The following is a 25,829-nucleotide window of genomic DNA, read 5'->3' as shown; positions in this document are numbered from 1 at the left end:
ATTAACTCCAGGAGTTTATCCACAACAGATCAATCCACTAGAAATGAAAACGCATTGACTAAAAGGAGACTTTAGTCTGGAGTAAGTTGCGCAGCGATTGCACAACCACCGCTGCGTTTGTGCAGAAGCCTCGGGGAGAGTTGCGTGGCCTGGGCAGATTCCTGGATGGAAACATGCTCGGTTCTCAGCAGTGACATCACTCTGGATTGGCGGTTGCCTGACTTCTTCTCATTGTGGAGCTCTGCAAATATCACCCGAAGAGTGTGTTACTCGTCGCGCGCTGGACGCACAGGTAGAACACCTCTGACCAGCAGTGACCTACTTTCAGAACGCAAGAGGGCCGATCGACCGATTGTTGTTAAGCCTCCAGAAAAGCTGAGAGGAATTCTGCAGTCATGGTAAGTTCTCGCGCTGCCTCCAGCATGTCAAAGTGTTGTGGGTGAATCGATGCGCGCGCGCTCTGGAGAACTCTGCAGGGTCATTATGAGGAGACGCAAAGTTTTGCATGGAATACTTAAACACCAAAAGAAAACTTCATCATTCACATATTTATTTTTTCATCCTTTCAAAATAAAACGAGTGTGTTTGGGGACAAAACTCATACCTAGGAGGGGAACTTGGTGCGTAAAAACATTTATTTGTTTATTTCACGTTTTCTGAGGGAGTTGCTAAGAAACAAAAGTGACTTCCTCCACTCATCAAATGAAAAAAACGAGCAGACACTTATGGAGAACCAAAAAAGTAACCAACAACTCTCAAAGCCGCAGCGAGGGCGCGTCACTTCCACTGGAAAACTGTTTTTGGAACCAGCGCTGTGGTGCATTCACGTGTCGAGAAAATCGTCGAATTTTAGAACTTTCAGTTTGTTTCCACAAAAACTGTTTTAATTACTTCTAATCAACAAATTCCATTTTTTTCTAACTATTTTATTGAGTTTTGCAACTTTAGATAAATTCTCAAATAGACGTTTTATGTTAAAAATGTGCAACACAAAATGACATAATAACATTAAAATAAGTTTCTCCAATATGTTACTTTGAGAAGCTTTTACTATAACGTACAACATGTGTCTTTACATTGAAAACGAATATTTTATGTTCCTGAAAGCCACTTTTTTTTCCTCAAATAACAAAGACGTTTGTTGATTCAATAAATGTGTGAGCCTTAGCCTTTCTGTGCAGCGGAGCCTTAAGTGCTGCCTGCTTTCTCGGAAAATAAATATTCTGCTAAGAGTCTTATGCAAATTGTGCAAGCAGATTAATCAAATTGTTTGTTATGGTTCTGGCTGTTAAAGTTTCTCTAATTGCATTACTTCAAGGAGTCGGTAAATAGAATTTTAATAATGTGTCCTTTGTTATTTTATTAGTTGAAAAGCATTTGCAGCACAAATCTTGCAAGTGGTTTTTAGCCCTAAATATCAATATTTCACTTAAATATTAGTGCAAGTCTTTTTTGTGTGTGTGTGTTTGGGTTGATGTGTGTTGTGCTTTGCATAAAACCTGGAATTCACCTGGTGGTTTCTCTGCTCACAAACTGACACCTGAACACATCGGTGGTTGATTTTTGTTCATTTTCGATTACATTTTCCTATCTGTCCTTCACAATCATGCAAAATGTTTACGTACAAACATATTTCCTGTTGCTGTGTGTTTATTTTTAGATCTGTTTTTAATCTAAGAGGCAAAACGAGTGTATAAATTTAGCGTATCGTTCAGAAATAGTCAGTTGTTGATATATGTGACAGGCTTTGGAAGGAGATTGTAGCTTTTCATTGTTCAATCATCCCTTATATGAAGACGTGAAATTCTAAATAATCAATAATAATTCTACCTCAAACAAAAATTTGAATTGTTTACCACTGTTTTTGCCAAAAAATATTATGAAAATCCACTTGAACTGACCCAAATCGAGCTTTTATTTTGTAAAATAAATATCACAACATCCACGATTATACAAGACGTACAGAAACCAACTGCTGTGCCTTAAAAAAACAAATATGTACCTGAAAACATTTTAATCTAAGTGTGTATTTTGAACCTTTAACACTGTGAAATCTTTTGGGGTGCATGATGGGGGTTGCTCTTTTTTTGTACCTTTTATTGCTCTTTTATTCATATTTATCAATGTTTTACTAATATTTTTGGTCTCTTATTTAACACTTTTTATTTTGTTGTTTTAATTTTCACTCTCATGATCCCAGGAAATTTTACTTAGTCTGCAATTCACTTAATGAAGTGACAATAAAACTTCTTTTATCCAATAATTTTAAAATATTTAGTTTTGAGATGAGAGAAGAAGCTTTTATTTTGAAAAAAAATACTACTACTACTTCTAATAATAATGATAATTAAAAAAAAATCTTGACAAACCGGCTTCATGTCGATGCGTAACGATTCCGAGCAGCACTTGAACGCCTCAAAGTCAGAGCCGCGCGCTTAACTGGAGGAGTTTTATCAGAAGCACGCACATGAACGTCGCAGCTAGAGTTGGGGATGCTGATCTGGAGACAAGAAGGATTCACGCAGCTCGTCCTCTAGCTGGACTCGCTCTTTACTGACCAGCCTGAACTGGACTTTTGTGTTTTTTTACTAAAGGAAAATCAAGGGTGAGTTGGTCTAAAACTGAAAGTGGTAGAACTTTAGAGAAAGTTATTCTAACTTTGTGGAGATCTCTTGTATTCTGATATTCTTCTCTTTAAATCAAGAGTTGTGTTATTCTGGTGGAATGATTCTGTGTTTGTTTTATGCTCTGTAGGAGTTTTTGTTCTAAATCATGTTCACAGCCTACAGAAAGAGTCTGAATGATATGGTATTTTCTACGGTAAGGTTTGAAGCACCACTGCATGTCTTCGCTCTGCTAAGAGATGCATGGCTGCATAGAAATAGCTGGGAGCAATCTAACATACTTTTTTAGAAAATTTACATTTTAGAAAAGTTTACCTAAAAAGGATGCATGATCTTGATGTGTATGTAAATAGAGAATTTTTTCTTCTATAGTCGGAGAGCCCAGAAGATCAACCAAGTACAGGAATTTTGGGCCGTATTGGTTACTGGTTGTCTCCGTGGAGAGGGAGAGCTTCTGTGCCGCCTTGTGAAAGTGACTCATCGAGTGGCAGTTATGCTGAAGACGCGGGAGGGGAGGATGGCGAGGAGTCACTGAGAGGAGTCCCGGCCGGAGAGGAGCAGGATTCCAGCTCGGAGAAGTTTTTCCCCTGCGAGGAGGAGAACGCCACGCAGTCTGCCCACAGAGACAGATCTGCAGAGAGAGGAGGTCCACAGGAGGAGGAGGAGCTCGCGGTGTGCCGGGAGCAGAGGAAGGGGCGGGGCAACGAGAGGGAGGAGAGAAGCAACGGTACTTCGGAAAGTGGGAATCACGTCTGTCATCTGACGAATCTCTTTACCTCCAGACCAGAAGCGGTGTGGGACTTTGACCAGCCTCGCCCCACACAGGTTCAGTCAGACAAGAGGCTCCATGCATACTTAGAGGAGACCAGTGTGATTCACTCAGGCCAACAGGAAGTCGTCACAACCACTTTAAAAAAAGGTCTCCACGTTCCTGCTAAGGGAAAGTCGTCTGCTAGCTTAAGTGCAGAAACAAATGACATCACAGTAGTGGGAGTGTCAGAACTTCAATCTGATAAGGAACAAACAGACGACATGGGTCGCAGAAAAAGATCCAGGAGAAAATCTCAAGGAGACGGGGGAAGCAAACCCTCCGAAAAACCTGCAGAAGAATCGTGCAACTCTGTGTCCAGTCCCCAAAGTCCCACTTCCCCCACAGGAGAGGCATGTTCAAACCCCTCCTCCGAGACAAACCCCACCTCACAGGCCGCACCTGGAGGAGGAGGAGGAGGGCGAATTGAAACTGTTTGTCCAGGCGCCGTAAAACCGTTGGGCAACCTCAGGAATTCAATCTCTGTCGCCGCAGCCACTAAGGCATGCGAAGACAGTACAGGTGCCGAAATGGAGGAAGAAAGCAGCGCGTACAAGGTGGAGAGGAAGACTGAAACACCGGAGTCCAAACGCAGGAGTATCAAGGTTTCAACTTGTGAGGTGAAGAATTATCCGAAAGTTTTGCCTTTAAATCAGAACCAGCAGGAACCGAACGCTGATCGTCCGACCACCGGAGATGAAGACAAGAACCAGGCGGGAACCTCTTCGGACTCCAGGTGTGTTTACGTTCTCCTTCATCTAAAATCAAAGGGAGGATTACGCGGTTAAAAATAACTAATGGGTCAAGTCAGAGGCGTTTTCTGCCTCTGTTTCTGATGTAAACAGTCAGTTGTTGTAAGTGGAATTAACTGTGGTGTGACACAAATACCTGAGTCACAACACAAAGTTCAACTAGATGGGTCGTGTAATTATAGATACGTTTAAAATGATTCATTTTTTTGTCTCAATGGATTAAATCAACATTTGCCACTTCAAATGCTTAATTTCAAACTTTTCCCACGCAGACCTCATGACCCGAAGAAGACCGGGGAAGACACAAAGCCCGGTTCTAGTGGGATCGCGGATAAAATCAGCATCTTCGAGCGGAGGCGCCTCGACGGGGGTCACATCCGAGCCCCGAGGAGCGCTGACGTCTCTCCGACCAGAACCCTCACAGACAGGTTCAAGGCCGACCTCGTCGTCTCGGAGCAAAGGTCCAAATCGGCCGAACGACCCAGAGAGCAGCGGTCGGGGTTCTCGTCCCCGTCCCGGGAGAAACCCCTGTCCGTTAAGGAGCGAACGAGAAAGTTTCTGCAAGCGTCGAAATTAGAACCGGCTCAGAAACTTGTGGCAACTCAAAAGTCCACTTCGAATGTCCTGGCCGCTCCGACAAAACCAGAACCAGACGTTCAGGACAAACTGGATATTAAAGAGCATGCCGGGATAACATCAAGACTAGAGGGGGGAGGCTCTAATGATGTGCAGGTATCAGGTGTTCAATCAGCTGACTCTTCAACGAAGGAAGCTGAAGATCAGGTTTCTATGCAAAACAGTGTCAGGAAAAGTGAGGAATCCACTAACAACACAACCTCACCCCCCAAAGGTCCGAGCAGGACCGGCTCCCGCTCGAAAAAAAAGAAAAACAGAGAGCCAGCCAGTCCGGTTAGTATTCAAAACACATCGGAGGACCCTGCTGCAAAGCAAGAGCATGCGGGTGATGCAGAGAAAGTCGCCTTTCCATCTCAGGAGCTCCTCGGAGATTTATCAGAAAAGCAGCCACAGTCTGACACCAACGATGAAGAAAGGGGTTTTGACGTGCTGCCAAACCGGCAGGAGGGGTCACCTGAAGCTCCCGTCCACACAGATGAACCCGATACCCCCAGCACAGGAACAAAGAACACTATTGACCGTGCTGTTTCACCCCCAGACGAGGGGCTTTCAGGGGCATTCGAAGCAAAAAGAAACCCCACAGATAACAGTCAAACGTCAGGCTCCTCCCCCTCAGCTGAGCCGCTTCCTGCTGTCAAACAGGAATCACTCGCTGAACAGCCCAGTTTGGGTGAGGAATTCCAGACAAGTGAAGGAGAATTAGGACGAGCGACGGAAGGCCAAATCAAGGAGCCAGGAGTTACGGAGAAACTTGAAACAGTTGAGAAAGAGAAACCCAATTATGCTGAGAGAACGTTTCCAGCAGAAACAACGGCGTCCCTGTCCTCAAAAGACAGTGTAGGAGTTCCATCAGACACAGACGGGAACGCTCAAGAACCAGAGGAGACCCCAGCCCTCCCCTTTCAAACTCAAAGTGCCTCTCAGGTGGAGACGGAGCACACCGAAAAAGCTGCTATTTGCACCGCATCCGCCGCTAATGAGGAGGCGAGCGGCGCTGGGGCTGATAAAAAGCCTCCCAGCGTAAGGGTGGCTTCAAATGTAGAGTCCCTAACACAGTCCGTAGAAAGCCCCGGAATGGAAAGAGAAACAGTCGCAGTAGAGCCCCAATCTAATTCTGTGTCTGTGGAAAAGCCAGAGAATTCACTGGATGACTCATGTACGCATGAGGCTAATGCTCCAGAGCTTTCCAACTCCAAACCTTTCATTAAAGCTGCTGCTGCAGACGAGGGAGGGAGGTCAGGAGTCACTAATGAATTGTCAGGGCTTATAGACTCACTTAAATGTAAGACAGGTGAAGATTCCGCCACTAAAGAGCTCTCTCGCCAACCTCTCCGTGAACCTGCAAACGCCGACGTTAGGGAGCAAAACGGAGACGGGAGTGCCGCAAACAAATCCGAGACCCCACTGGATAAAGTCGCCGGAGAATTAATTAGAGCAATATTTAGCGACGTGTCCGTTAAGAATCTAGAAAATTCCCATCCGAGTCCATCTAAAGAGTTTGAAACGAATGGCAACGTCTCCTCTGATTTGCAACTTCAAAATGACAACAAACAATTAATTCGTGACAAGACGAATCAAACTCCCAAAACGTCACCAAAGAACCTCAACCCAGACTCATTTAGATTACCAATGAAGAAACTCCACGTTCCTCTTGGATTAAAAAACGATTCCTCGGACGGGAAAGACACCCCGTCCAGTTGGCTGGATCTAGACTTCCCAAAACCGAAGCCTAAAGTCCAAGAAGTCAAACTGACCTCCTCTGGAAGTGAGAGCAACCTCCTGGACACTTCCGGCGAGTTCGACGATGAGGACTTTGTCGCGAAAATCAAGAACCTCTGTGTCCCCTTCTCCCACCCGCCGCGGAAGCACCACCCAATCCGTTCGCCGCAGCCCCCGTTCGCGATGCCGGCCATCAGGGAGACCAGCTTAGAGAAAACCTTTGACCCCGAGGAGTTCACGTTCGGCCTGAGGAAGAAGAAGCAGCTCAGCTTGGACCTTTCAGTGGACCTTCACAGCACGGAGACCAAACCCAACGTCCTGCCCACCAGGGCTAGCTTTGCGGAGCGCAGCTTGCTCCTCGGCGGGCTCAGGGACGCGAAACCCGCGAAGGACGAGGCCGTCAAAGAAGACGACCAAATCCGAGTCAAGTCTCGCTTGGAGGGCAGCTCTCTCTACAGTAGTCTTTTTACTTCTCACTTAAGAGGGGCTAAGAACGGACCTCAGGCTGAAAGCAGCCCTTCAGAGGAGGCGCTGCCTTCACAATCCCCCCTGCTTACCCCCTTACCCCTACCAGAAAACGCATCAAAGGACAAGCAGAGCAAAGAGGAAGTCCAGACTTCAGAGGATGTGGTCAGCGACTCAATTCCTGCACTTCCTTCTTTTAACGACATCAAGCTGCCGGATTACTTGAAGAAGTATCTTCCACCAGAACCGGCGGCTGCCGAACCGAGTCCACACGGACAGGAGAAAACAGAGGTTAGCATGAAACTCACTTGAAATAAGCTAGAAAACTAGAACCAGAATGAAACCTCACAGTCTTCCCAACTTGTTCTTTTTGTCATTTATTCCACAGTTTACTGGGAAAATGGCAGCTCCAGTCTCCACAGCGACGGCAGACTTGGTTTCAACCCCTAATGTGGGGCTTCCTGACAGTGTAGCTTCATGTTTTCCTGGGATTCCTCCAACCACACTCTCTACACTCCCTGACCTCAAGCAGCCTGTGACTCAGCCACATGTAAGTCAGTTTGCACTGGATGTTTCAGAGAGCAGTTCTCTATCACAACCAAAGTCCCTTTTTAAGGTTTTTGGCATCAATTATCTTATGATTTAAAAAAAAAAAAACACATTTATTTTTATATAATATTTTGTAATCTTTTTTATCATTTATTTCATTGCTTGCTTCTTTGTTCATGCTGGTGATGTATTTAATACTGATGCAAATAAATCATATATTGTTGACAATTTAGGACTCTATCAGTTCTTGTTCTGTGCATATTTTTGGGAACTTCTTCACCAAATTTCAGACATATTTCAACAAATTCAACAATATGACACATGTTTAAAGAAATATGTGAACCTGAATGATCAGAAAAACTTTGACTAATTGCATGATTAGTCAACTAATTCACGACTAATTGACTATTAAAATAGTCAAGAACTAATTTAATGGTCGACTAGTCGTTACTTTATATTATATGGAGTCAGAGTTATAATGGCATTCTGTTAGCTTTTTGGACTATTTTGGCATTTATTAAGGTTTTTCGGGGTATTTAGGAGTGTAGCTAATATTTTAGCTGTATGCTAGCTATTTTGGCTAATTTAGGATTTTTCAGATTTTTTTAAGCTAATTTTGAGTTTAGTTAATACTTTAGCTGCATGCTAGCTGTTTCGCAAATTTAGGATTTTTCAGGTTTTTCTAGGCTACTATGGAGTTTAGTTAATATTTAAGCTTCATGCTAGCTTTTTGGCTACTTTAGGCCTTTTTTTTGGTTTTTAGACTAATTTGGAGTGTAGCTAATATTTCAGTTATATGCTAGCTGTTTTGGCTAATTTAGGATTTTTCAGGTTTTTCCAGGCTACTTTGGAGTTTAGCTAGTATTTCAGCTTCATGCTAGCCGTTTTAGCTAATTTGGGATTTTTTTCAGTTTTTTAGGCTAATTTTAAGTTTAGCTAATATTTCAGCTACATGTGAGCTGTTTTGGCTAATTTATATTTTTTCAGTTTTGTTTGGCTATTTTGGAGTTTCCCTAATATTTCAGCTACATGAGTTCAGTTAATACTTTAGCTGCATGCTAGCTATTTTGGCTAATTTTGGATTTTTCTGATTTTTTTAGGCTACCTTGGAGTTTAGCTAATATTCCAGGTTCATGCTAGCTTTTTGGCTACTTTAGGCTTTTTTTGTTTTCTAGGCTATTTTGGAGTTTAGCTAATATTTCAGCTATATGCTAGCTGTTTTGGCTAATTTATGATTTTTCAGGTTTTTCTAGGTTACTTTGGAGTTTAGCTAATATTTAGGTGTTTGGCTAATTTGGGGATTTATTCAATTTTTTAGGGCTGATTTGGAGTTTAGCTAATATTCCAGCTTCATGCTAGCTTTTTGGCTAATTTAGGCTTTTTGTTTCATAGGCTATTTTGGACTTTAGCTAATATCTCAGCAACACGCTAGCTGTTTTGGATAATTTAGGTTTTTTTTTCTTTTTTTGGCTAATATTGAGTTTGTTTAATATTTCAGCGGCATGCTAGCTACTTTGGCTAATTTAGGCTTTTTTTTTGGTTTTTAGGTTAATTTGGAGTGTAGCTTATATTTCAGCCGCATGAGTTCAGTTAATACTTTAGCTGCATGCTAGCTGTTTGGCTAATTTAGGATTTTTCATGTTTTTCTAGGCTGATTTGGAGTTTAGCTAACATTTCAGCTACATGCTAGCTGTTTTGGCTAATTTAGGATTTTTTTGTGGCTAATTTTGAGTTTGTTTAATATTTCAGCTGCATGCTGGCTACTTGTTTTTAGGCTAAGTTGGAGTTTAGCTAATATTTTAGCTACATGATAGCTGTTTTGGCTAACTCAGGCTTTTTTCAGTGATTTTTTTAGGCTAATTTGGCATCTAAGTAATATTTTAGCCGGCTATCAGCTTCAGCGTTTCTAGCTATCAATTTCAGCATTTTCAGCGGCCAAATTCAGCTTACAGCATTCACTCTAGCATTATTGCAGGTAATGCTATACATCTATTATTTAGTTAGTTAAAAGCTAATGATGGTTAAGATGTGTGTTTTACATCCACTTTGTGCATAACCCGATTAGTCGATTAATCGGAAAAAAATAATCGGTTAATAGTCGACTATTAAAATACTCGGTTGTGGCAGCACTATTGCACTTTTGAAAAAAGAAATAGTTATCTCAATTGCATGGGTGTTTCTTGAACCAACCCTTTCTGCACTGTACATGTTGAGTTTTTATGGCTGTCTGTCAAAGTTTATCAGCAAGTTTTGACATTTATTGTGACAAATTTGGTATTTTTTTGCATAAAAGTTATATATTTTTTGTCCTCTAGTTGCTTTACAAGTTATTTTTGTTTGAAATAATTGGATGGGCTAACTGTCAACTCACCTTAAATGTCCTATGAAAATGAGTCTTGGATTAAAATAGGAGCTTAAAAGGTCAAATTACTCTTAGCTTCTGCACAACCTTCTGCATATCAGCGCGTTTCACCTTTTATCGGTGTTTACTGTTTTGTCGCAATCCTAATTGTGTGCTTTTGCATTCCAGAAAACGTTTGACAACGGATGTCATAAGCGCCCTGGAAAGGTACAGTTGGCACGACTTTGTCCAAACAGAATAGAAGCTGAACGCTGTGAGGAATCCGCACAGACTGCTCCTTGTTCTGCAGAAACATCTGCTTTTCATATGCTGTTCTTGTGGGTAAACTGAATGTAAAAAAAATAATAATAATAAAGACGAGGCCAAATTCCCAGCTGGGTACGATTACAAAAATGGAATTCATTGCTGCTATAAAAATGTTTTCTTCATTATGATTGTTGCTGCACTTAGCATTGTCTCTTACCTTCTCTTTCCATCTGTTTTTAGTTCTTTTTTGTAACAAGGTGTATGAATAATAATATTTCATAGCACTGATATTTTCTAAGGTCAATATTTAAGATGGATTTTGAAAAAGAAAATTGATTTTTACCCATAAATCCTTGTAGCTTTTAAAGGTAGTGCTTGTATGGGCTTTTACAAGGAAGAAAAAAAAATGATCTTCTATTAGATTTAAAGCACAGAGAGACTCCTGATAGACTGTAAAAGGAAAGTTTATTATCAGAATATTTCGTCCAAATGTTTTTCTCTCTATTTCTCCACACAGATGGTGCTGTTTGAGAACGCTCAGTTCGGCGGCCAGGCGTACGAGATTTACAGGGATGTGGCAGATGCTTCGTCCCTGCAGCTCTCACCTCTCATCTCTGTGAAGGTTGTGAGAGGCTGGTAAGTATCAAAAAGGAACCAAAACTTCTCCAAATGTTTGAATTGCAAATTTCTCTGAGGCTTACTTCTCCTAATTAATATCAAGGACCTTTGGGAGGCAAGAGTAGGCTGTTAGAGAGCTAGTTTGGTCAAAAAGCAGAACGGAGTTTCAGCCTTGTTAAGTTTTTGCAAGGAATTTCCCATCGAAATGGTTTAATTCCTTGTAGCCTGAGGGATGTGGAATTAAGATGATTTTGTTTTTGTGAAAACCAGTGAGTAAACTTGCTGCAAAAATAGCACAAAAGGCAGAAATTATATTCTTATGCCCATTTTGTGCTGTTGTAATTCAGCTTTTTTGCACTTTCCTTAGAAATGCTTCCTACAATCCTTCTCTCTTTGAATAAATCAATTCTTCCAACCATTGATTTCGTAAATAAAAGTTGCAATTTCCTGTTTTTAAAAAAAAAAAAAAAAAAACAGCTAATCTGCTCAACATGGTCTATTCACAGCGGATGGTTGTACAGCCAGGATGCATTTACAGCTCCACATCAAGTCTAGCTTCAGCTTTTGTAACACAGTCCTCTTTCAGCCCTGCTGAATGCATGTTCTTGTTATTTATGGAGGTTTTGGTGTGTGTGTGCTCATGCACGACAAAAAAGGGAAAAAAACAATCCCCCCTGCACTATACTGCAGTGCCTTTGACATTTAAGCTTCATCTCCTGGACCACAATGCCTGTTTTCTCAAAATAACATCTCTAAACCTTGGGAGATAAATTCAGATTTTTCAATCAAAAAGAGATATTTTCAAAGTAAGACATGAAAAGAAATAGAACATAAATGGGACTTTTTTTTCCAGCAGGAGGTCGTCCTAATAGTCTGCTGCATATTTTAGCTCTACATCACGTTTTTCTGCAAATATTGTGCACAAACATGCAACTGAGACGTGAACCTTTTTTAACTCCAGCTGGCTGCTCTACGAGAGGCCCAACTTTCAGGGGCGTGTCATCGCCTTGGAGGAGGGGCCGGTTGATTTGGAAAACCAGTGGGCAGAGTGCGCGCCAGAAACGGAACCGCACGAGCGTCCGCCGATGCTAATTGGATCCATTCGACTGGCCGTCAGGGTGAGCACGCTAATTAGCTCCCGCCGCCCTCAATTCCTGGCTAATCTTCAGCTCGGATCGAATCTTTAATTACTTTATTGACACTCCGAAAGGAAACAGTAGAATTATTGAGCGGTTTAAGTGGAGCTGGGTTGTCGCTGGTCGAACACAATAAACTGTACACTCTAAAGATACATTTTAAAACATTAAAACCATAATTATTAACATAAGAACTAGATATGTAGCATTACCTGTAATAATGCTAATGTGACTGCTGTAAGCTGAATTTGGCCGCTGAAGATGCTGAAATTGATAGCTAAAAACACTGAAGCTAAAAGCGGAAAACAATGAACTTGATTGCTAAAAACGCTAAAAGCTGAAATCACTGAAATTAATAGCTGAAAACGTTGAAGCTGAAATATTAGCTAAAATGCAAAATGGCTTCAAAAGCTAAAAAAAAAAACTTAGGTTAGCCAAAGCAGTTTGCATGTTGCTGAAAAAAATAGCTAAATTCCAAAACAGCCTAAAAAACTGAAAAAGCCTAAATTAACCAGAACAGCTAGCATGTAGCTGAAACATTAGCTAAACTCCAAAACAGCCTTAAAAACAAACAAAAAAATGCATAAATTGGCCCAAAAATTAGAATGTAGTTGAAATATTAGCTAAATATTAGCAAAATTTCAAAGTAGCCTAGAAAAACCGGAAAAATGCTAAATTATCCAAAATAGCTAGCATGTAACTGAAATATTAGCTAAACTCCAAATTAGCCTAAAAAACAGAAATAAAAAACCCTAAATTAGCCAAAACAGCTAGCATGAAGCTGAAATATTCGCTAAACTCAAAATTAGCCTAAAAAAACCCGAAAAAATCCTAACTTAGCCAAAACAGCTAGCATGCAGCTAAAATATTAACTAAACTCAAAATTAGCTTAAAAACTAAAAAATCCTAAATTAGCCAAAACAGCTAGCATGTAGCTGAAATATTAGCTAAATTACAAATTACCCTAAAAAAACTAAAAAATCCTAAATTAGCAGTCTAAAAAACATAAAAAAAAAATTAATCAAACAAAACACCAAAATTAGTCCAAACAGCTAGCATTTAGTTAAAATATTTGCTAAACTCAAAAATAGCCTAAAAAACAAACGAAAAAAAGAAATAAATTAGCCAAAACAGCTAGCATGTAGTTAAAATATTAGCTAATTCCAAAGTAGCCTAGAAAAACCTGAAAAATACTAAATTAGCCAAAAAAGCTAGCATATAACTGAAATATTAGCTAAACTCCAAATTAGCCTGAAAAGCAAAAATAAAAAACTCTAAATTAGCCAAAACAGCTAGCATGTAGCTGTTATATTAGCTAAATTACAAATTATCCTAAAAACTGAAAAATCCTTTATTAGCCGTCTAAAAAAATAAAAATATTAAAAAATAAAAAATTAAACAAAACACCAAAATTAGCCCAAACAGCTAGCATTTAGTTAAAATATTTGCTAAACTCAAAAATAGCTTTAAAAAAAAAAAGAAATAAATTAGCCAAAACAGCTAGCATGTAGCTGAAATATTAGCTAAACTCCAAAATAACCTAAAAAATCTTTATAAATGCCAAAATAGTCCAAAAAACTAGTAGAATTACAATTTTTAAAACTTTAAAACTTTAACGTTTTAACATAATTATGTAAAATAAAAAAGCAGGAATATTATTCTAGAATAAATCAACCTAAACCTTAAATAACTTTCAATATTTCACTTTCCATAAAAATATATTTTGTCCAAATTAACTGCAAGATAACATCAGTCCATTAATGACAGTAAAATAAAATGATTTTGAGGGCCGGATCCGGCCCCCCGGCCCCCGACTCAGACACACGTGCAGTAGAGAGTGCTGATCATTTCCTTTGTTGTCCATATCTGTCTGTAGGATCACAGCCTCCCCCGTATTGATCTTTTCACCGATCCCGAAGGCCGAGGAAGAGTCACATCGTATCTGGACGATGCGATAGAGACGGGCTCGTACGGCATCCCGCTGACAACAGCTTCCATACAAATTCACTCCGGAGTGTGAGTATAACTGGGGAGTGTCTTTGTCTGCCTGAACTCTCCTTGGATTTTACTGCACAAAGCATCTGCTGTCTGATGTGTCGCTGTCAGCATTCCTGAATATTTGAGGTGACATGAATGTGTGCAGCATCCCTGCAGCAACCCACATTCTTGCACAACTCTCTCCAATATGAATATAAAGATATAGCTCGCATATTTGAGCACATGGTTTTGCTATCGTGTTTCAAAACCTCATTGAGTGTTTTTTACTGCAGACCAGAGGTGAACTCTGCACAGGAACTCTCATTTCTCATGTCTGCTGTAGAATTATTGCTCTGCCATATCATCCAGTATAATATTATTAGCTTTTTGCTGTTGTAGATCCACCATCTGCAGTGGAAAACAAAGAAGAAAAATGCAAATTAAGTTAAATCGAGCTGCAAAGAGCAATGGAAAAATATGATTAGGGCATTAAGATCGTATTCAACATCTAACCAGACAATTATAGCTGTTGACTCCGACTGGCGGCTTCATCAAAGGTGCATAAAAAGGGCGGAAAGTTGCTATTTTGTGGTTTCTGCTTGCACAAACACCTGACAGAAAATCATTAACATTTTGCTATAAATCTTGGGTTTGATTTTCTGTCTTTTCAAGCTCAGGAATGTAAGTCAGAAGAAGAGGTGGAGACTAGACGGAGCATGAGAAACAGACAGGCGTGGACAGAACTTGTCGAGGGAGTGAATGTTTTTTCCACACGAGTGCTGCAGACGTTCAGGGTGTTTTGAGCCCTGCCCAGAAGGAAATGAATGGAGCTGAATAGTTCTCCTTTTACGCTTTTACCTTGTTTCCCGTGGCATGTCTGTGCACCGCTAAAGATAATTAGCAATAATTAAACCTCAACAGTTCTTCATGGGTATTTACCTAATAAAGACAACTGTTCTCCACTCAAAAGTTCACTTCCCTTCACAAAGGGAAATGATTCTCCATTTTTTTAGAACAATGAAATCACCTTTAGCTTCCACTTCTTCATTTTTTGACTTTGTTGTTCTTGTTTGGAACAAACATGCAGTAATTAGTCGGAGGCATTGTGCAGCATAGCAGCTAAAAATACCAAAGTTCGGGGAAAGACATGCTTTAAAAAGAAAGTGTTTCAAAGAGAGTCAATCCCCAAGGTGGCTTTTATTCCTCTAATACCCGATTAGGAAAAGAAAACATTCTTTTTGACATCACTGTAAAGAAAAAAATCCATTAGTGCTGCAGAGAAATCCTAACAAAGGTGTACTAATGATAAAAAAACTTTAAAATAGGATTAAAGAGTCAAGATCGCGATACATGACTCACAATACATATCGCGATATTTTCCAAGATTTTACCAGAATAAAAGTCTACTTTAATATTTATGTCTTTTACTGTAATAAAATAGTAACATTAATTTTCCTGCGACTCTATCTCATATACAAGTTGCTTTTATTCCAGTAAATTAATGGTGCTTTTATTTTGGTAAATTAAGAAATATTCATTTTTAAAGTCGTTTTTTTAATTAAAAAAAACATTTTAATTCTGATTATGACATTTTCAACCAATATCCCTCAATCTAAATGTCTTAAAAAGCCTCTGTTTCCAAAATCTCCTCTGAGGGGGCGTGGCTTTTCCGTGGCTGATCCCTCCCCTTTCTGATATGATAGCTAGCGTAAATCTTCGCTGCTTCTACATAAAACTTTCAATCAATATTGGGAATTTCCAGCCGAATGGTTTTGATCCAGATGTCAGCTTAGGTCCAAAAGCTTGATAAATTATTAATTAAATATCGTCTTGAATCAATACAAATATCGCTATATATCCCTGAATCCTTAAACTTTAAAATCCCAACCTACTGGTTATTGTCCATGAAGTAACACGCACTGGTTCTCCTTCCTCCAGGTGGCTTGTGTTCAGCGATCCAGGCTTCCAGGGGATGCTGTCTGTGCTAGAAGCTGGAGAGTATCCATTCCCCGAAACCTGGGGCTTTCCATCCCCCTTCGTTGGGTCTCTTAGACCCCTGAAAATGGTATTTATACACTGCTGCCATGTTTCTTTTGACCTCTACGGAGGGTATTGAGACGTTATTAAACCTGACATTCTGGTCAGTTTTCCTCGTCTTACATCAGTATTTTAGTTTCTCCCATCAGACGAGCATTCATGTTGTCAAAGTACATAATACACATTGTATTTGTTGTGTAGTAGTGATTGTATATGTCACAAAAATACAGGCAACATCTATTGTCTTGAAATTACTTTTATCTGTATTTAAATGCATTCAGATTCAATTTCTTAGTTTAATGAAACTGTGCTGGTCATGGAATTATATCATAGAAACACTTCATTTGTAAGTAGGCCTGCCACGATTAGTCGAGTAATTGATTATTAAAATAATCAACAAGTAATTTAAAAGTCGATTAGTCGTTACTTTATATTATATGGAGTCAGAGTGTAGTGAAGTTGAAAGTTATAATAGCATAATGCTAGCTTTTTGGACTATTTTGGCTTTTATTATTAAATTCTTTAGGTTACTTTGAAGTTAACCTAATATTTCAGCTACACGCTAGCTATTTTGGCTTATTTAGGCTTTCTTTAGGCTAATTTTGAGTTTAGCTAATATTTCAGCTGCATGTTAACTGTTTTCGCTAATTTAGGATTTTCTTTCAGGTTTTTTTAGACTAATTTTGAGTTTAGCTAATATTACAGCAGCATGCTAGCTGTTTTGCCTAAATTAAGCTTTTTTTGTTTTTTAGGCTATTTTGGAGTTCACCTAATGTTTCAGCTGCTGCATGCTAGCCATTTTGGCTTACTTAAGCTTTTTTGTTTGTATGTTTTTTAGGCTAATTTGGGGCTTAGCTAATATTTCAGCTGCAAGCTACCTGTTTTGGCTAATTCAGGATTTATTATCAGTTTTTTTAAGCTAATTTCAAGTTTAGCTAATATTTCAGCTACATGCTAGCTGATTTGGCTGATAGATTTTTTTCCGTTTTTGATACTCATTTGGAGTTTAGCAAATATTTTAGCTTTATGCTAGGTGATTTGGCTAAATTACACATTTAACCTTTTTTGTGGCTAAATTGGTATTTAGCTAATATTTCAGCTATATGCTAGCTGTTTTGGCTAACTCAGGGTTTTTCAGTTTTTAGGCTAATTTGAAGCTTAGCTAATATTTCAGCTACATGCTAGCTGATTTGGCTAATTGATTTTTTCCGTTTTTGATACTCATTTGAAGTTTAGCAAATATTTTCGCTTTATGCTAGCTGATTTGGCTAAATTACACATTTAACCATTTTGGCTAATTTGGTGTTTAGTTCATATTTCAGCTACATGCTAGCTGTTTTGGCTAATTTAGGCTTTTTCAGTTTTCAGGCTAATTTGGAGTTTAGCTAATATTTCAGCAGCATGCTAGCTGTTTTGGCTAACTTAAGCTTTTTTATTGTTCGTTTTTAAGGCTATTTTGGCTTTTAGCTAATATTTCAGCTGCATGCTAACTGTTTTGGCTTACTTAAGTTTTTTTCTGTTTTTTTGGGCTAATTTTGGGCTTAGCTAATATTTCAGCTGCAAGCTACCTGTTTTGGAAAATGTATGATTTTTTTCAGTTTTTTTAGTTTATCTTGGAGTCTAGCTAATATTTCAGCTACATGCTAGCTGTTTTGGTTAACTTATGCTTTTTTAAGGCTAATTTAGCATATTTTAGCTTGTTGTCAGCTTCATAATTTTTAACTATCAATTTCAGCATCTTCAGCAGCCAAATTCATTACATTTGCATTATCTGTGATAATGCTAGTGGGAATATATCACGTTTTTAGTAAATTTAAAGCTAATAATGGTTGAGATGTGTGTTTTACATCCACTTTTTGCATGACCCAATTAGCTGACTAATCAGAAAAAATAATCGTTTGTGGTAGGCCTATTTGTGTGGTTAATTACTAGTTTTAGAATCTGTTTTCTGTCTGATAATAGATTTCTTAGCTCATTTAAAGGCAGCTGAAGTTCAGCTTCTGTGTGGCGATGTGCATTGTTGCAGTAAGTCTTTTTAATTGGAGGTAAAAATCGTGGTTTCTTTCTTCCAGGGTGGATTGAAGGTGGAATATCCCAGCGAGGTTAAGGTACGCACCGCTTTCTACCCCCTATAAGTAAATGTCCGTATTAACAAATTCAATTAATCTTTACAAGAAGCGCTCTAATTAAAGCCCTTTAAGCCTTTTACTTTGACCTTTTAGCAAAACTTTTAATGAGAAGTGAATGCAAACAACGTAATCTATAAAGGAGAAACAGACGTTTTATCAAAACATCCTCAAGCTGCTGTTAAAATATTGAAAAATGACATTTTTTGTATTTAGTTTTACAGTAAATCGATTTCTTTCTGCCACAGGCTGTGTTATTTGAGAAACCGGCGTTTGAGGGCTCCAGTTTGGAAATCGACAGTGAAGTTTTTAGCTTTTCTGATGAAGCAAACCCACTAAAGTCTGTGGGTTCCTTAAAGATCATTGGAGGATTGTGAGTATTTGTTTGTTACACATATAGTCCGTTTTGCAAATGCATCAACATTTTATTTTTTTCCAGCTGGGTGGGATACAGCCAGCCGGGGTTTGAGGGTCACCAACAAATCCTGGAGGAAGGAGAGTACGTCGACTGCAGCGACTGGGGAGGCTCCGAGCTTCTCTCTCTGCGGCCGGTGCATTCTGTGAGTCTGAACTGTAATTTGATCCGCTCGTAATAGCAGGAATTTCTCTTGGAATGAAAGAAAAAGTAATAAAAACCAAACAGAGCAAATGAATTTTTTCACCAATTGAAAGAAAACTTCATGCTATTGACTAGACTGTACCGTACTGGACTAGTCCTCCCATACCGGTGCCAGGTTAGGGTTAAGGTACCGGTACTGGACACGCCCAGAGGACCAGTCTGCGTCCAGTACAGCATTCAGGGTTGCGGACCCTTGATTTTACAAATAAAACGACGACTTGTTAAAAAGTGACGCGGAGGAGTCCTCAACCAAACCCCAGTATGTGACGACCTGGAGATCACATCAAACTCTAACAAAACATTTATATTTAATAGTTTTGTTGCAGAAAAATCTGATTTCAGTGTAAAGGACTGACTGACAACCCCAATATAAAGACAGAAACTGTTTTTTTCCTCCAGTTTTCCTTCAAAAACTAGATTTTTATGTGAAATGACTTGATATTAGAAGCAAATGAAAGCCTCCAATTTAATATTGACTGAAAGTCCAGCTCCTCATTATGTGGTTGGCTGTGACATGCTGGGCCTTTTTTCCTTTTTCCGTTTGGGGTTCTTGTCAGAGATTTAAATTATTTGTTGTTTTCCTGGCTGCTCGTCTCATTCTGCGATTTTATTCAAACTGTAGGATTTACCATCCGGCCCTCCAGATCATTTTATTTTATTGTTATTAATGGCCCGATGGTATCTTAAACTTAACCAACTAACTAACTTGTATCATTTTGACAAAATATTTTTTATGGAGGGTAAAATATTGGAAGTTTTTTATGGTTTAAGTTGATTTATCCTGAAATAATATTCCTTCCTTTTTATTATTCATAATTATGTTGAAAAGTTACGGTTTTAAACTTTTAAAAATTGTCATTCTGCTAGCTTTTTGGAACATTTTGCCATTTACCACGATTTTTTAAGGCTATTTTGAAGTTTAGCTAATATTTCAGCTACATGCTAGCTGTTTTGGCTAGTTACAAAAGCCTTTTTTCATTTTTAAAAAATTTTTAAGCTGTTTTGCAGTTTAGCTAATATTTACATGTTAGCCGTTTTGGCTAATTTAGGCTTTTATTTTGATTTTTTAGGCCGTTTTGGAGTTAAGCTAACATTTTAGCGACATGTTTGCTGTTTTGGCTAATTTAGACTTTTTTAAAGTTTCTTTGGCTATTTTAGTGTTAGGCTAATATTTACATGTTAGCCGTTTTGGCTAATTTAGGCTTTTATTTTGATTTTTTAAGCCGTTTTGGAGTTAGGCTAACATTTTAGCGACATGTTTGCTGTTTTGGCTAATTTAGGTTTTTTTGAAAGAAATTTTTTTTTGTGGCTATTTTGGAGTTAGGCTAAACTTCACATGTTAGCCGTTTTGGCTAATTTAGGCTTTTATTTTGATTTTTTAAGCCGTTTTGGAGTTAGGCTAACATTTTAGCGACATGTTTGCTGTTTTGGCTAATTTAGGTTTTTTTGAAAGAACTTTTTTTTTTTGTGGCTATTTTGGAGTTAGGCTAAACTTCACATGCTAGCTGTTTTGGCAAATGTATGCTTTTTTAACGTTTTTTTAGGCTATTTTAGTGTTAGGCTAATATTTACATGCTAGCTGCTTTGGCTAATTTAGGATTTCCTTTTGAAATCTATTAAGGTTGTTTTGGAGTTAAGTTAATATTTTAGCGACATTCTTGTTGTTTTGGCTAATTTAGGCTTGTTTAAAGTTTGTCTGGCTATTTTGGACTGAGGCTAAAATTTACATGCTAGCTATTTTGGCAAATTTAGGTTTTTTTCAGTTTGTTAGCTTTGAATTTTAGCCCTTTTTTTAACTACACGCTAACTGTTTTGGCAAACCAAAGTTTTTTTGGTTTGTTTGTTTGTTTTTTTAAAGTTTTTTAGGCTAATTTTGGCATTTAGCTCATGTTTTAGAGACTATCATCCTTGTGTTGTTTTCCTGTCCTGGCTACTCGTCTCATTTTGCAATTTTGTTCAAACTGCAGGATTTCCTGTCTCCACACGTGAAAATGTTCAGCGACAGAGACTTTGGGAAGCTCGGCGTGAACATTAACCTCACCGGTCCCGTCATTAGCATGGACGAGACCGGCTACGGCATGAAAACGCATTCCGCGGATGTCACCAGTGGTGTGTAAGTGTCGTCTGCATTCTTCCACCAATATAAACCCATCTACTGCATATCTGCTGTTTTTGTTTTTTGTTGTTTTTTTTTTTACTGGATCCTGTCCTTCCAGTTCAAAGAGGAGCTTCCAGCAACACGTGGTTTTGTGAAGATTACTAGCTAATTAGATGAAACTGAAATTCCTGTGAAAGCATTCACAGATCTACTGAGATTCGTTGCAGCTCAGGTGTAGACACGCCCTTACCGACAAGTGGAGACAGATAGGAAGATCAGTAATGTTTTAGTTCTCCATGCTCCATTTCCTGTTTTTTACTATGCTTGCTCTGACTTTTTTTTTAGGGTTTTCCCATACATTTTAAATCGAGAAAGCTCAAATATTTCTAATTTCATGCAAGGAGGAAAATATGAACCACAGAGAAGAGGTCAGAGTTTCTCTCAGCGCTAAACATGTTAACAAAGCAGAAGTTAACACAGATAATCACATTCAGAGCATGCTTACTCACTGCAAGAGAGACAAACAAAAGAGGTATTAACATAAAATGGAACATTGTGTGCTTCTTCTTTACGATTCAGGACCTCCAGCATTGAAATTCCTTCTTGGCCGGTTATTAGCCTTTATAGCTCACTTTTTCTGTCCATTAAATAATGTGACAGAAAACTTTAGACAGTCAATGTATGAGATGCCAAGTTGGATTCTAACCAAGAATTGTTCTTAAACTTAATTACTGCTAAATTTTTGTGGTCAAAGAACTTCACAGGATCTTTCTGGGTATTTTTTTTTAAATGCTGCAGAGGATACATCTGTTCACTTTTCTCTCAGGTGGGTTTTCTTTGACGAGCCGGGATTCTGTGGAAAGTGTTACATCCTGGAGAAAGGCCTGTACGGAAGCCCGGAGGACTGGGGGGCCATGCAACCCCGAGTCGGCTCAGCAATGCCTGTTTTGTTGGTAAGAGGAGTGAGTCACAGGAAAACTATGGAGTTTTGCTTTCTCCACAAAACATTTCTGGTTATTAGAGTCACAGGACTCGGTCCATACAAGTGCCAGTGTGGTTTCTGTAAGAACACCCAAACCTCCACTGATGAGAAAAATGCCACCCGTGTTGGCTGAGTTCTCACATCCCTGTTTTGTTTTAAGTCAACAAATTTTAGTAATAGCACAAGATGAGTCACATCTCTACTTAAATGAGTTGAAAGATTTAGTCAGGGCGCTGGAAAGGAATCCCTGACTCATCTGTCGGTTCTCACAGACTGGATTTGTATTTGACAGATTAAAAGAATAGGTGAGTAAGGCTGAAAGTATGGAGGTTAGAGCAGGGGTCCACAAACTACGGCCCACGGGCCGGATCAGGCCCCCCACCACATTTAGCCCGGCCCCCACACAAAGTGCCAATCGAAACCCACAAAGAACGTGACTTTTCATTCCACCGTTCTGCAGTCTGAACTATATTTATTGGTTTAATAGTGATTCACTTCTTCTTTACTACTTTATTGTTATGTTTCTTCTGTACGTTTTTTTAGACTTCAATAGCTCTCCAACTCTTTCATCTATTAAAAAATTCAGCTCTTTTTATGCTAGCTTTTTCGTTTTGGCAGCTACTAAGGATTTTTAGGCTAATTTGACGTTTAGCTGATATTTTAGCTTTATGCTAGCTGATTTGGCTAAATTACACATTTAACCATTTTTTGGCTAATTTGGTGTTTAGTTAAAATTTCAACTACATGCTAGCTATTTTGGCTAATTCATTCTTTTTCAGTTTTAGGCTAATTTGTAATTTAGCTGATATTTCAGCTATATGCTAGCTGATTTGGCTAATAGATTTTTGTCAGTTGTTGAGACTCGTTTGAAGCTTAGCAAATATCTTAGCTTTATGCTAACTGATTTGGCTAAATTACACATTTTACCAGTTATTTTTTTTGGATAATTTGTTATTTAGCTAATATTTCAGTGACATGCTAGCTGTTTTGGCTAATTCAGGCTTTTTCAGTTTTTAGGCTAATTTGGAGTATAGCTAATATTTTAGCTACATGCTAGCGTATTTGGCTAATTTATTTTCTTTTCAGTTGTTGAGACTCATTTGGAGTTTAGCAAATATTTTAGCTTTATTTTAGCTGATTTGGATAAATTACACATTTTACCAGATTTCTTTGGCTAATATTTCCGCAGCATGCTCGCTGTTTTGGCTAATTTAGTAATTTTTCTTTTTTTGTTTTTGTTTCTTAGGCTAATTTGGTATTTCGCTAATATTTTAGCTAGCTATCAACTTCAGCCTTTTCAGCTATTATCTTTAGCTTTTTTAGTTATTAAACTTGAATTTTTTTTAGAACTTGCATTTTTTTCTATGATTATAACAGAAATGAATTATTTAAAATTCAGTTGTGGAGTTTTCTGGAACACAGTAAATGTCTACGTTTAGGCTGTAGCTCCTGCCCCACATTAGAGAAGAATACAGTTATGTGACCCTCACAAGAAAACGTTTGTGGAGCCCTGACTTAGAGTAAATAAAAAAAAACAGAAAAAAATAGATTTGAAAAGAAAACATAAAATCTTGTAAACCTAAAAATTGATTCCTGTTGTCTCAAATATGTGACAAACCAAATTAGCTATAAAATTACCTAAATGTATAATTTACTTAAAAACAAAAACACAAGTTAATTTTTTTTTCATAGCTGGGAATAAATTCAGGTGTTAGTGATAATGTGAAAAAATAAAGTGTATTTTTAACTTGTATATTTATTTCTCTCCTGCTCATTTTCAGTCCTCAAATTTCTTTACTTTTTGTTTTCCAGTTTCATATGGGGGTGGAGCTTTGCCCCTTATTTGCTACTAGGTCACGATTGAGGTCATAGAGGTTACGGTAACGTCCTTTTTGCTCCAAAATAAGGGTCTGCTGTGTTTATTCCCTCATCTGATATAGTGTTTTCAAAGTTCGGTTCAACAAAGGAGGGAAGAAAAACTATTTATTTGTCAAATTTTCAATATTTCCTTCAATTTTACAATTTGTTTTCTTGAGTTTTTCACATTTTCTATTTTTTTTCAAATGTACAATATCTGTTTTTTAAATTTGTTATCTGGTTTTACATTCACCTTAAGCTGATCATGATTTGACCATATATAAAATAGGAAATGTCTCAAACTAAAGCATATTTTACTTGAGTCAAACTTTTATTCTTTTTATCACAAAGTTAATTGAAATACAATCTAAATATAAGAAAAAAATACTTTATCTAGACTTAATTTTTAAATATAAAATGTCAAAAATGTTTTCAGAACATTCCACAAGTGTTGCACAACGGTGCAGTGGTTAGCACTCTCACCTCACAGCTTGGCTCTGGTTTGAATCCCGGCTGTGACCTTTCTGTGCGAGCATTGGAGAAACTCCAACTTCCTCCCACGGTCTAAAAACATACTTCATAGTATTCATTGGTATCTCTAAATAAGCGATAGGAAGCTTCAGCCACTGTCTACATTATTTCTAGATATCCAAGCTCTACTCATGACTGATTACCTGGTTCAGGTGTGTCCAGCTAATTAGAAAATGCCAGAGCAGGTATGTTGGTAAACATGCAGGAATGCGACCCTCGAGGCCTGGAGTGGCCTATCCTCCTGCTCTGAATAGTCTTTAGGAGTGTTTGGTTGTTTGTACCATAGAACTTGCATTAAAGAATGATCTCGTCTGTTTTTCTAATCTAGTCTTATTATTTCTGCTTCATTTCAGGATGATTTTCTGAACGTCTCCAAGTTTAAGGTAGACCGCCACATCTTCATTGATATATTGGATTTGCTCTCTGTCTGAAATGGTAAACCTGGAGAACAGATGACTCATTCTCAGCCACCGTGTGATCACCAGGTGCAGCTTTTCTCTGATCCGGGTTTCCGGGGCTCCGTCCTCACCCTAGAAGACAGTGCGGCATCACTGGAGGACGGCTTCTCTGTGGCCTCCTGCAAAGTGCAGGCAGGCAGGTGAGTAATGCGGTTTCAGATAATGACAGAAACATGTCACACCACGTGTTAAAATAAAGGCATTCTGCTAGCGTCTTGGACTATATTGGCATTTACTAAAATTTCTTTAGGCTATTTTGGAGTTTAGCTAAAATTTCAGCTACATGCTAGCTGTTTTGGCTAATTTGGGTTTTTTTTAAGTTTTTTTAGGATGTTTTGGATTTTAGCTAATATTTATATGCCATCTATTTTGGCTAATTAAGGCTTTTTTCAGTTTTATAAGCTATTTTGAAGCTTACCGGTAGCTATTTTTTTCAGCTACATGCTAGCTATTTTGGCTAATGTAGGCTCTTTCAAGGTTTTTTAGGCTTTTTTGGATTTTTACTCATATTTACATGCTATCTATTTTGGCTAATTTAGGCTTTTTTCTTTTTTTTAGGCTATTTTAAAGGTTAGCTATTTTTTCAGCTCTATGCTAGCTATTTTGGCTACTTTTTAGTTGTTTTTTTTTTGGTTTTGTTCTGGGTTTTTTTTTGCTTTTTATACTATTTTGGAATTTAACTATTTTTTCAGCCACATGCTAACTGTTTTGGCTAATCTAAATCTTTTGGGGGTTTTTTGTGTGTGTTTGGCTATTTTGCATTTAGCTAATATTTTTGTGACTGTCAGCTACAGCGTTTTCAGCGATCAGTTTCCGTAATTTCAGAAATCAACTTTAGCATTTAGCTATTTTTTCAGCTACATGCTAACTGTTTTGGCTAGTTCTTTATTTTATTTAGTTTTTGTTTTTTAGGCTAATTTGGCATTTAGCTGTTAATTTAGTGACTGTCAGCTTCAGCATTTTCAGCTATTAGCTTTAGTGATTTCAGCAACCAACTTCAGCATTTTTAGCTATCAATTTAAGCATCTTCAGCTATCAGCACTAGCATCTTCAGCGCCCAAATTCAGCTTACAGCATTCACACTAGCATTATCATAGGTAATGATATATATCAAGTTTATAATTATGTTAAAAAGTTATGGTTTTAAAGTTTTAAAAAATGTTTTAGAGTGTTCAATAAATGTTGATCCTGTTCAACCCACAACCTAAGGAGTGTTTTGCATTTTGGCC

At 38.2% G+C, this 25,829-nt stretch overlaps 1 protein-coding gene across 4 annotated transcripts in view; it reads left to right on the top strand.

Annotated features, from left to right (window-relative positions):
* Positions 1-225: 225 nt before the first annotated feature.
* LOC112157927 (beta/gamma crystallin domain-containing protein 1) overlaps positions 226-25,829 on the top strand; it is a 32,096-nt gene continuing 6,492 nt past the window's right edge. For 2 of the 4 annotated variants that reach the window (XM_036210486.1, XM_024291041.2), the window contains exons 1-16: positions 2,755-2,820; positions 2,997-4,168; positions 4,457-7,295; positions 7,393-7,554; positions 10,084-10,122; positions 10,679-10,797; positions 11,741-11,897; positions 13,792-13,931; positions 15,831-15,957; positions 18,002-18,037; positions 18,304-18,428; positions 18,495-18,615; positions 20,642-20,787; positions 21,599-21,725; positions 24,496-24,525; positions 24,628-24,740. In XM_036210486.1, coding sequence (XP_036066379.1) covers positions 2,773-2,820; positions 2,997-4,168; positions 4,457-7,295; positions 7,393-7,554; positions 10,084-10,122; positions 10,679-10,797; positions 11,741-11,897; positions 13,792-13,931; positions 15,831-15,957; positions 18,002-18,037; positions 18,304-18,428; positions 18,495-18,615; positions 20,642-20,787; positions 21,599-21,725; positions 24,496-24,525; positions 24,628-24,740 — 5,501 coding nt within the window. In that variant the 5' untranslated portion in view covers positions 2,755-2,772. Of the gene's footprint in view, positions 399-2,016; positions 2,606-2,754; positions 2,821-2,996; positions 4,169-4,456; positions 7,296-7,392; positions 7,555-10,083; positions 10,123-10,678; positions 10,798-11,740; positions 11,898-13,791; positions 13,932-15,830; positions 15,958-18,001; positions 18,038-18,303; positions 18,429-18,494; positions 18,616-20,641; positions 21,157-21,598; positions 21,726-24,495; positions 24,526-24,627; positions 24,741-25,829 lie in introns of those variants that run through there. The other 2 variants (XM_024291043.2, XM_036210487.1) reach the window with 2 other exon arrangements.

Source organism: Oryzias melastigma, linkage group LG24 (genome assembly GCF_002922805.2).
Source record: "Oryzias melastigma strain HK-1 linkage group LG24, ASM292280v2, whole genome shotgun sequence".
Classification (NCBI taxonomy): domain Eukaryota; kingdom Metazoa; phylum Chordata; class Actinopteri; order Beloniformes; family Adrianichthyidae; genus Oryzias; species Oryzias melastigma.
The sequence above is the reverse complement of the archived record's forward strand: the minus strand, read 5'-3'. Positions and strand labels throughout refer to the sequence as shown.